This window comes from Acomys russatus, unplaced genomic scaffold, assembly GCF_903995435.1.
Source record: "Acomys russatus unplaced genomic scaffold, mAcoRus1.1, whole genome shotgun sequence".
Lineage (NCBI taxonomy): Eukaryota > Metazoa > Chordata > Mammalia > Rodentia > Muridae > Acomys > Acomys russatus.
Window position 1 is genome coordinate 404,368 of NW_026131852.1, and position 12,739 is coordinate 417,106.

General features: G+C 41.4%; 1 gene segment (V, D, J or C); it reads left to right on the plus strand.

The window, feature by feature from the left end:
* The first annotated feature begins 10,695 nt into the window (after nt 1-10,695).
* On the plus strand, nt 10,696-11,301 carry LOC127186565 (immunoglobulin heavy variable 3-48-like). The segment is given in 2 exon segments: nt 10,696-10,889; nt 10,979-11,301. Coding segments are annotated over 2 exon segments (369 nt in total).
* Nucleotides 11,302-12,739: the final 1,438 nt, after the last annotated feature.

Consider the following 12,739-nt stretch of genomic DNA (forward strand, 5'->3'; position numbering starts at 1 on the left):
CTATTGCTGTCCCATCCAGTTTGCATTGTCCCACAACTCTCGAAAGTAGATTTAGATAGTTTTCTGGAGAAGAAGAGTCAATTTGCTTTAAAGATGTTGTTGGTTTTCAGACACAGAAACAGAGGGTGAGGTGCCATTATAATTTACCAAAGAAGAGCTCATCTCCAGGTTCTCCCAGCATGCAGACTCTCTACCTGTTATAGAGTGTGGCTAGCATAGTCCACCTTCTATTTTGACCTTTTCAGCCCAAGGGCTTTTTTCTCCCCAGAGGCTACCCCCCCCTCTCTCTCTCCATTTTTCTCTCCTTCTGTTCATATGATCTCTTCCCTCACACCTATCTCCTCATCTTCATGGAGATTCCCTTGGCCCAGTTTTTTTTTGAGGGGGGAGACCAGTGAAACTACTCAAGAGTTGCCCCCAATAAAACCGCCTTTTTGTCTCTGAAATCAGATTGAATTGGCTTGTTTTCTGGGTAAAGAAAACCTATGCTAGGTATACCATGGTGAAATCTGAGAAGCACATCACCCTAACCCTAGCCTCAAAGTCACAAAACAGGAAAGCTGTCCCTCCGTCTCACTGTTGGTAAAATTTGAGTATTTGAATGGCTAGTGGCCTAAGCAGCACAGCACAGTTGGCCCTGGTGTCAGGGTTTGTGGGTGAACAAGGACCTAATAGCAGAAGAGCTGTCTCAGCCCCTCACTTTCTGCAGTACTCAGGAAAACAGTCCATTTGCTTTCTCTTGGCAGCACATTAGAGCTGACCCTGTTGGCACGGGTACAAGTGAGCCAACCCTGAGGACTTGAGGGTAGGAAATCTGATTCTTGCCCTTTCTGGCTGCAGAATTGCAGGAGCTAGCCATGAAAATATGAGATAACCTGGATAGTATAAGATAGCCTGCACAATATTGGAGACCTTGCCTTGATACTCTGGATTTCACATCACTAAGAACCCAAAATGCATCATAAGACTAAACTCCTTCCTATAGCTTCTGCAGGATATGTACATGCATTGAGGGTGTGGTAGCTGCTTCTTCCCGCACAGCATGAATGTGGACTCACTTACTCCCTGCACAGTGTGAATCATAAAATTTCATGTTTATGTGGAATTCAAGTCTAGACAGAAACAGAAAATATTCCTGAATTTTTGTGACCTTTTTTTTTCATAAGAAAATTAACAAAGCCAACTAACCAGGACCCAGAGGGTTTATGGTGACTGAAGCACCAGCCAAGAACAATGCATAGACTGGAGCTAAGACCCTGCACAAATGTAGCAGATGGGAAGCTCAAGTATTATGTGGGTCCCCTAGGAAGGTAGTGAGAGGCTCTGTCTGACATGGACTCGGATCTTGATTTTGATCACCTCCTTTAGTTGGGGCTGTCTTGACAGGCCACAGGTGAAGAAGACATCCTTAGTCATGATGTGATTGAGAAACTGGGGTCAGTGGGTATGGGGAGATGCCATGTTCTGGGAATAGGGGAGGATAGATGGGAGAGAGAAAGGCACGTTTGGACAGGGAAGAGAGGAGAGATGGGGCTGCGGAAGCCCTGTGCTTCCTTTTATCCTCTCAGGAACCTATCCCAATGCAAAGCAGCCCTCAGCCTCAGCCTGAAAGCCCAGGCCTAGCTGAGAAGCCCCATGTCCTTCTCACTGGAGCCTCCATCAGAGCATGGCTGTCCTGCTGCTGCTCCTCTGCCTGGTGACCTTTCCAAGCTGTAAGGGCTATAGGACAGGAACCTGGGCATGTGATCTATGGGATGTGTGATTGATGGTGATGTTTTTGTCCCCAGGTGCCCTGTCCCAGGTGAAGCTGAAGGAGTCAGGACCTGACCTGACACAGCCCTCACAGACACTATCTCTCACCTGCACAGTCTCTGGCTTCTCATTAACCAGCTTTGATGCAACCTGGGTCCGCCAGCCTACAGGAAATGGCGTGGAGTGGATGGGTGCTGTATGGAGTCATGGAGGAACAAGTTAAAATTCAGCTCTCAAATCCCGGCTGAGCATCACCAGAGACACCTCCAAGAGTCAGGTGTTCTTGAAATTGAACAGTCTGCAGACTGAGGACACAGCCATGTACTACTGTGCCAGACACACATTGAGTAAATTCAACTCTGAGCCTGCACAAAAAAATTTTCTACAAGGATGCTCAAATCAGAAGAAGGCACTCTAGCCAAGCAAAGGCTTTCTAGGTCATTACATGTAGGGAACTTAAGACGATGCTGCATGCATTAAGGCCTGGGCTGTTGGTGTACTGTTCAGGAAGATGTTTCCTGTACCTATGTGTCCCAGGCTCTTCCCCAATTTTTCCTCTAACTGAATTAATGTCTCTGGTTTTAAGTTGAGGTCTTTAATCCACTTGGACTTGAGTTTTGTGCATGGTGACAAATAAGGGTCTAATTGCATTTTTCTACATGTAGACATCCAGTTAGACCAGCACCATTTGTTGAAGATGCTATCCTTTTTCCATTGAATAGATTTGGCTTCTTTGTTAAAAATCAAGTGAGCAAATGTGTGTGGAGTCATCTCTGGGTCTTCAATTCGATCCCATTGATCCACTAGTCTATTGCTTTGCCGGTACCATGCTGTTTTAATTACTGTTGCTCTGTAGTACAGCTTGAGATCAGGTATGGAGATTCCTCCAGAGGATCTTATCAACAATTAATAAATGGGACCTCACAAGGCTGAGAAGCTTCTGTAAGGCAGAAGACACTGTCAAGAGAACAAAGTGACAGCCTCCAGAATGGGAAAAGATCTTCACAAACCCTTCATCTGACAATGGATTAATATCCAAAATATATATGGAACTCAAGAAATTAAATACCACAAAACCAAGCAGGGCAATTGCAAAATGGGGCTTGGACTTAACAGAGAATTCTCAACAGAGGAATATCAAATGGCTGAGAAACACTTAAAGAAATGCTCGTCCTCGTTAGTCATCAGAGAAATGCAAATCAAAACGACACTGAGATTCAATCTTACACCCACCAGAATGAGTAAGACCAAAACCTCAAATGACACCACATGTTGGCAAGGATGTGGAGAGAGAGGAACACTCCTTCATTGCTGGTGGGAATGCAAACTAGTACAACCACTTTGGATAGCTATCTGGCGTTTTCTCAGAAAAATGGGAATAGGGCTTCCTCAAGACCCAGCCATCCCACTCCTTGGAATATACCCAGAAAATGCCCTACCACATAACAGGGACATATGCTCAACCATGTTCATAGCTGCTTTATACATAATAGCCAGAACATGGAAACAGCCTAAGTGTTCCTCAGTAGAAGAATGGACTAAGAAACTGGTATATTTACACGATGGAATACTACTCAGCTATTAAAAACGAGGAATTCCTGAAATTTGTGGACAAATGGATTGATCAAGAAATTATCATAATGAGTAGTTCACCCAGAAGCAAAAAGAGACAAACGGTATATACTCATTTATATCAAAACACTAGTCCAAGGGATACGTACCATGAAAATCTTTACTTACCAAGAAAATGGGTCAGAGGAGAGGACATCCGATTGAGACTTTAGGCAAGAGTAGCATAGAAGAATGGGGAAATAGTAGGACCCACAAGGTCCTGGAAACCTACAAGAAGAACTTTATAACCAGCAGATCTGGATCCTGGGGTCCACCTCAAACTAAGGCACCAGCCAAGGAGAATATAGGCAGTAAACTTCTAACCCCTACTCAGACCTAGCCGATGAAGAGGATATTCTCCACCATTGAGTGGAGAGTGAGATCTGACTCTCACACGAACTCTGGTGCCCCTTTTCTGACCATGTCCCCTGGATGGGGAGACCTGGTGGCAATCAAAGGAAGGATAGCAAGTTACCAAGAAGAGACGATATTCTAAAAGCATATATAGGGGGAGGAGGTCTCCCTCAATCACAAACATAGGGGAGGGGAGAAGGGGAGAAGTGGGAGGGAAGGAAGAATAGGAGGAAACAGGGGAAGGGCTAACAATCGAGATGTAATATGAATAAATTAATAAAATTTTTAAAAAAGACTATGCTGCATGCACATGTATTTCAATGCTAGGAACTATAGTTTCTTCTCTGAGCCAACGCAGTCTTCTAAAGCCCTTCTCCACTGCAATATCCTACCAAACTTGATTTTTGTTGACACACTAGAACAATTTTTTTACCCACAAATAAAATAAGCTATACAGATACTTCTTCTTATCAGACTAAATGGTAGGTAAATTAATATGTTCCATATAAATGCATACATATTTAACCTTTTGTATCCATCCATGTACTTGGAACATACACATTATATATACTATATATTCTGTATGTATATAATTATATAATATATGTATAATTATATATTCATATATGTGGAACCTATAAAATTATATACATATGGTTAAAATTATGTCATATTGATATATAATCCTATAGTTTCATGTATGATGTGCTATATATGAATATATATGTATATAACTGAAAATACTTATATTTCATTAAGAGACTGAAATAGCACTTGTTGAGTGCAATTTTTGTAAGAAGTTTGACAATTTGCATTTTCTGTAATTCAACATCTGTACTTCAGCTCTTGTGATAAACAATCGGAGGCTTCATTGAGATATTGTGATTTTCCAAGGTCGCTTGGAAACTGAAATCTCCATTGTTTCCTTCTTCTGAACCAAGAGGGTTCAATGAAAGATACAGTTGGTTGTCATTCTGACATATTTAATATTTTGCATTTTGTCTTGATAAAAATTACTTTACATCTCCAAGGCCAAAATTATGAATTTTCACCAGGTGTGTTGTGTACCTAAAATCATGAAATTCTCACATACTAGTGTATACTTCCCAGCTGGTGTCAGCGACAGTCCCTGCCCCATCTCTCCTCAGCCCTTCCATCAGACAGCCAATTCTATGATGTTCAGGTCTTGTTGAAGCTTACAAAGCATCCATAGTTGCTCTTCCTGAAATCTGGTGCTGCTGACAGGAAGAACATAGTGTCTCTGTGGTGAGTTGGAAATGTCATTCAGAGATGCTAATGCACTTGAGCAGCTTTAAAAAGAAAAAGAGAATCTGCTCATCTGAGGCTGGGCTTCTCTGGAAACTCTTCTAGTGACACCTGTACTGTGTGATGAAGATTCAAGGCCAAATTGAGTAGATTGTAAACCATGAGATCAGGACAGTGTATCTTAAAAATCAACAGTGCATTCAAAACTCAAAAAACAAGAGAAACATCTAACAAGGAAATACAAACAATTCTGTATAAAGTACAATAATACATACAAAGAAAATCAATTTCCAAGCAATGCTCAACATAACCTAATTATTACTTCTTCTTAAGCAATGCTCAGAAAAGTTTAATCTTAAATTTTCCTGTACTAAAGCCATTGTGCTTTCAAGATGGCCACAACAACAGAGCTTGAGTTAAATGTTCTCCAATAAAGAAACAACTTGACTTACACCCAATCCCAAGCCAACAGGTGTGCTATCCAAGCCTAGCCTAACTACCAACGGGTCCTTTATTGTAAAGTATCTCCAAGGCAGGATGCTGCAAGCCCATCTTCTATTTCTCACAAAGCAGATTATAAAGGAACATTACACTATGTAGCCAGGAACAGTTATGCCAAACTCTTAACTTTTCTTTCATGCAGTTTCTTCTTGAGTGCTAACCATCAGAGCAAAAAACAGTATCATTGTCTCAAACCTTTGGCCAGATGCCCTCTTTCAACATTCTCTGTGGGAAAACTTTTCCCTGTATGAATTTCCTTAGTGATGAAAAATAAAGAGAAAAAGATAGTTTTAGGAAAAAAGGACAGACTTTTAGGCAAAATTACACCTGGATCATACATAATATTTAATGGCAGTGGTGATTAGCTACACATCTTTGGAACTTTGTCAAGAAAATCCTCAACAGCTGTTTTGAATGTCAAAAGATCATGCTAGACAGTCACAGGTCTCTGAAACTTTGTAAAACAAAGCCTCTATGACTTATCCTCATGTCTGTGATTGTGGATTCCTTTAATTGTCTCTGTTTCTTTCAATGTTCATTGTATAAAAAGAGAACAGTCAAATAAATAACATTTTGAATCGCTGTGATGTTTTGCATTATACAGCTTAGCATGTAATATGACAGCAATGCAGGCTATGGAAGTTTTACGTGGCTTAAGTCTCAATGCCACAAAAGCAAACAAAGCCACCTGACAGATATTCTCATCCAGCATGGATTTGAAGGAAAACTTAATGGACCAAATGAATTCAAATACTTCTCCCTTTGGTGCAGTAACATACTTCTTTCACAGTATACTTTCAATAGACATTATATAGTGAGCAAAAGGTAACCACTACATCTTGGATTCTGGGTTGATAATTTCTCCACAGCAAACTGAAGCTCACTAGCTAAACTTCATCAATAACACAGCCAAATATTTACAAGTTTTATTATTTTAAATACATCCCCAGGTAAGCATTTTTATACTTAGAGTCTGTTTGTGTTGCAACTCCGTGAACCAACACCAAAACTGTACTGGCTGTAAATAAGCCTCAAGCCTATACAACCCTCTGTATTGCTGCTGCTCTTTGGAGCTCTCAAAGCCACAGCCTCCTCACTGGGCTGCTGAGGTGCCAATACTCACACACTCATCCTCCTCAACTCTCCCATAAGTACTGTAAATACCTCTTTCTCAAAATAGTGGCCTCTAAACCATAGCAGATTCCTTTCTACATGGTGATGGGTTCAGGGTGTACTGGGAAAACACACTTCCATAACAATAATGAACTTAACCTCTGAACCTGTAAGCAAGCCCCCATAAAATGTTTTCTCTCATAAGTATTGCTTTGGTCATGGTTCTCTTCACAGCAATATAATAGTGATTAAGATAGGGACAGATAAATTGTTAAGAGAGCATTGAAAGAAGAAAGAAAGAAAGAAAGAAAGAAAGAAAGAAAGAAAGAAAGAAAGAAAGAAAGAAAGAGAAAGAAAGAAAGAAAGGAACAGAGAGTGGAACCAGGATGGATGTGCTGATGAATCATGGTATCAAAGCAGCAGAAGAGCAATGATTATAGAATGACTAACAGGCCATGGCTGTGGAGACCAAAACTGCAATGTCTGTGTTTCTCAGATGAGAAGAAAAGCCATGGTGAGGGGAAAAGCAGGTCCAACCTAAAGACACTCTGATGATGCTGAGGAAAGTTCCAGGGCCACAGGCCACCCATTGTTCTGTGGGTGGATACTATATGGCAACCAATGTGCACAGCTCCAACCTCAGGCCTGCTGACGTTTAAGATCCACAGAGACAGACCCAGCAGCTGTTCCAAAGAGCAACCCATCTGCCAAAGGACGTTATCATGTCCTCTAAGCTCAAGGGTCTCCTGCAAAGAGCAAGAACAGGTCTGAATGCAGTGTCTGGGAATCTGGAGTTCATTAACAATAAATCAAGAGAACCAGTCACAGGGCATATGACTCCAGAAACTGCCCTGGTGAGAGGAGAGCCCCAGGCTCCTGAGTGGTGCTAAGCATCATCCATCAGAGGAGAGCTTCAGGCAGATCACAGAGTACCACCGGACTGTAAGAGAATGAACATAGCCGCCAGTCTGAGAAGAGCTCCTAGAAGAACATCTAGATCCCTAACCAAGGCTCTTCCCAAACTCCTGAGAATTCCACTGGGCAAGGAATTACCAGCTAATGCCAGAGACAACCAGATGGCTAAGGCCAGTGTAAAAATGCAAGCAACAAAAGCCAGAGAAACATGTGATCTGCAGAACTCAGTTATCCAACAGCAAGCAGCCCTGGATACAATAACAGAACAAAACACAGAGAAATGACATTAAATATATGCTAACAAAGATAATTATGGCTTTTGAATAGGAAGGCATTAAGGAAATACAGGAAAATACAGCCAAACAGATTGAAGTGTTAAAAGAGGAAATGAGTAAATCACTCAAAGAAATACTGAAAAATACAAAAAAAAATATATAGGTAAAGGAAAGGAATAAAATGGTTCAATACCTAAAGATGGAAATAAAAACAATAAAGAAATCACAAACTGAGGAAACTGTAGAGAAAAAAGACATAGGAAATAAAACAGAAATACATAGGTAAGCATTACCAACAGAATACAAGATCTGGAAGGAAGATTCTCAGGTGTAGAAGATATGACTGAAGAAGTTGATACATCCATCAAGGAAAATGTTAAATAAAGCACACAATGAAAAGATGACACCTAAAAATAATAGGATTAGAAATTATCCAAGGCTCAGAAAATATTTGCTACAAAACTGTAGAAGAAAATTTCCACAATCTGAAGAAAGAAATACCTGCTAGCATAAAAGAGGCCTGCAGAACACCAAATATATTGGAACATAAAAGGAAACCCTCCCAACAAGTAATAATACAAACACTAAATGTACAGAATAAAGAAAAATATTAAAAGTTGCATGGGGAAATGCCAAGTAACATAAAAGGGCATACCTATCAGAATCACACATGACTTCTCAGCAGAGACCATAAAAGCCAGAAGGAACTGGTCTTACTGTATGTATACATGGAGAAAATGCAAATAGATCCATATTTATAACACTGCATGAAACTAAAGTCTAAGTGGATCAAGGACCTTAAAACTAAAAACACTGAATCTTATAGAAGAGAAAGTGGGAAAGGGAGTTTAACCCACTAACACAGGAGACATCATGAACAGAACACCTGCAGCTCACGCTTTAAGATCAACTATTAATAAATGGCACTTCATGAAACTGAAAAGCTTCTTTATGGCAAAAAACACTGTCAATACAAAAAATAGTAGCCAGAAAACTGGGAAACATTCTTGACGATCCCTACACATCACAGAGGAGTAATATTCAAAATACATAAAGAACTCTAGAAATTAACCAATAACAAAACAAATAATCCAATTAAAAATGGGCTACAGAGCTAATCAAATAATTCCTTTTTAAATTGCATATCCCGCCTTTATCATATTCATCTATGAAGAGTTAGTTCTGAACCCACATGGTAGGGTAAAGCTGAAGGAACATGATTCAGACAGTGAAAGACAAAAAGTTGGACATGATCAAGGGGCCCTTCACCTCTCCAAAAAAAGGCCATGGGTTCCTCATCTGAAGCTCCAAGATAAAGGTAAGAGCCTGAAGATGCAGTCAGTGTGACAGGTACTGGGGAAGGGTACAGAAGGCATAAACAGGCAGGAGGTTGTCCTTGCCTTCACTTCTTGACCTTGATCTCAGCAGCCACAGATTCTGTGGCTTTGCACATGGTCTCCTCATCTCCCAGGAACTGCATTGCTTGATGGGGAAATGAAATCAAGCCTAACACAAAGAGAGTGATTTGTTGTCTGATGCAAAGATGAAAGATGAGAACATTGGACAGAATTTGAAGAAATCATAGGGAGACTTCAGTTACAAAACAAGTCAGTGTGCTGCAAATAACAATGTCTCCACATACAAAGGCTGAGTGGAAGATCAGCAGTGACAAAGGATGGCACATTTGCAAGCCTCCTATGCCATAAAGAGAGTGGTCTCTCAGAAATGAGTAAAATTGAAAATAGTCCCAAGTGTCCTCATCACAGAGAAGGAATTCTGGTAACATCTCCATACAATCATGACCCTGTCCAAGAGCCACATCAGGGAGAAACCATGTCCAGTTCAGACAATAGGAAAGACTGAGGTCATAAATAGATATAACACTGTGTGAAGATATTTAATTTTCCAATTATACTGGGGAGACATAGCAGTATATACACACAGCACGTTCTGTACATGTGCACAAAGGAGAACTAAATAAAGTATAATGAATACTTAACAATGGAAAGCTCATCTGTGGAGAATGTCCTGTCTATTGGCTAGATTTCAGTCGGGGTTCAATATTTACTGCATGTATAGTCCTCGGCTGGTGTCATAGTTTGAGCAGGACCCCTGGGCACAGAACCACACATCATGTTGTTCTACTTGTAGGTTTCTAGGACCCTCTGGGTCCTTCTATTTCCTCATTCTCCCATGCTTCTCTCACCTTAAATCCCAATAGGATGTCCTCCCCTCTGTCCAACTTTCCTGATAAGTGAAGACTTTCATGGTACATGCTCCTTGGCCTAGTGTCCAGAAAGATCCTACAGAGGAATCTTTATACCTGATCTCAAGCTGTACTATAGAGCAATAGTAATTAAAACAGCATGGTACTGGTACAGCAATAAGCTAGTTGATCAATGGAATCAAATTGGAGACCCAGATATGACTCCACACACAAATGGTCACTTGATTTTTGACAAAGAAGCCAAATCAATCAATGGAAAAAGCATAGCATATTCAACAAATGGTGCTGGTCCAACTGGATGTCTACATGTAGAAAAATGCAATTACACTCATATTTTTCACCATGCACTAAACCCAAGTCCAAGTGGATTAAAGACATCAACATGAAACCAGAGACACTAAATCAGCTGGAATAAAAAGTGGGGAAGAGCCTGGAACATTTTGGCACAAGAGACAACTTCCTGAACAGAACACCAACAGCCCAGGTCTTAAGGTCGACAATTAAAAAATGGGATATCATGAGGCTGTGAAGCTTCTGTAAGGCAGGAGACACCATCAACAGAACAAAGCCACAGCCTACAGACCCGGAAAAGCTCTTCACCAACCCTAGATCTGACAAAAGTCTTTGAAGTCTTATATCAGCTCTGAGTACTGTTTCCTGCCCAGGTCCAACAACATAGCCTGCTACAGCAGGAAGGCATGCAAATGAGGCTTCTCTGTGCCCATGAAAAACAGTCCTGCCCTGACCCTGCAGCTCTGGCAGAGGAGCTCAGCCCTGGATTCCCAGATCCTCCCATTCAGTGATCAGCACTGAACACAGACCACTCACCATGGACTTGGGGATCACCTTGGTTTTCTTTGTCTTGATTTTAAGAGGTAATTTTAAAATATTGTGCTGTGTTTTGTGAGGAAATCAGAAAGAGAAGTTGTGTGAGTTTTCTGACCTGTGTTCTCCATGTTTTCAGGAGTCCAGTGTGAGGTGCAGCTGGTGGAGTCTGGAGGAGGCTTGGTACAGCCTGAAAAGTCCATGAAACTCTCCTGTGCAGCCTCTGGATTCACATTCAGTAGCTATGATATGAGCTGGGTCCGCCAGGCTCCAGGCAAGGGGCTGGAGTGGGTCGCATACATTAGTACTAGTAGTGGTACCATCAGGTACGCTGATGCCGTGAAGGGCCGATTCACCATCTCCAGAGACAATGCCAAGAACACCCTGTACCTGGACATGAACAGTCTGAGGTCTGAGGACTCAGCCTCATATTACTGTGCCAGACACACAGTGAGTGAATGACACTGAGAACTCAGCCTCAAACCTCCCTGCAGTAAGCTGATGGTCAGCAGGGGGTGCTGAGAGCACACAGAGCTCTGAGTGACAGTGAGTTACAGCCTGTTCAGAGTCCTGAATGACATGGAGGGTTCTTTTGTGTTTGAGCTACCTGTCCACAGGTATTCTCTCTACAAGTATAGTATATGGTAATCCTTCCATTTTTATATGTGTTTATAGTGTTTTTCTCTGTTTCTCTATATGTCTATATCTGTCTGTTTCTCTGTCTCTCTCTGTCTCTCTGTCTCTGTCTCTCATTCTGTCTCGTCTCTTCTCTCTCTCTCTCTCTCTCTCTCTCTCTCTCTCTCTCTCTCTCTCTCTCTCTCTCTCTCTCTCTCTCCTTCTCTCCTGTGTGTGTGAGTCATTGCATCTGTGTAGGGGTGTCTGTTTGTGTGTGCGTGTGTACATGTGTGTGCATGCGCACACGTTTACATATCTTCTTCATATCTTCTTCTATCAATCTACACGACAATTTTTTTTAAAAGTTCCATTACTGGGCCCGGAAATCAGCAACTGGTTAGACTGGCTGGCTGGTGAGTCCCAAGGATCACACTGTATAAAGTGGTGGGATTAGTTCTTGGCTACCACACCGACCTCTTTTTGAATTATGGAGCACAAAACTTGGTTTTTGTTCTTATGTCGTAAGAACTTTAAAGCACACAGCAGTTTCCAAAGCACATAGATTATTTTTAAATGTAGGACAAATTCTGACTTTAAAATCTTGCAGAGCATCATGCAGGCCAGATGTGATTCTGTATGGGGACCAGGATCAGATGGGGAGAAAGCTACAGACCTTTGAGACTGTGGAAGCCAAGACTCAGGGCAGAGACTCAGTAAAATTCCCTGGCTAGAGACTTTTGGGGTTCAAGTTAGAGCCCACAGGGAAATCAGGCATGGCCTGTGACCATGAAATCAGGTGACTTCAGTCTCTCCATCACTCTCATACAAACCATACACAAAAGAACCATCCCTGACCATCTGTGAAGCTGGTAATAAAATGGGTGTGAGGCACCAGAACTGAGCAGTGAGGCCAAATGTAGTTAGTGATAAACACTGAGTTTGGGTTAGCTGATTCCATCTTCTGACCACTCAATGGGTCACATTTCTTTTCTTCGCCTATAATTATCTGTTATAGTTTAGTTTGCATAGTTCCCCAAGATGTTAATGAGCATAATAGATTTCCTTTTAATATGTTAATACCATTTTTTTCCTCTAGGCATATAAGGGTCTTAATTAGCAAAGCTGCTCAAGAACATGATGTAAAAGACCTGTGGCTCATTCTGAGTTGGGTTCTTCATCTGAGGCTCTGAAGTAGTCAGGTGTGGCTCCTAGAACCAGAATAGAGCATTATTATCCATGGCATTTTGGGATCACATGGATGGCGTCTCTATATTTGTAGGCAGCA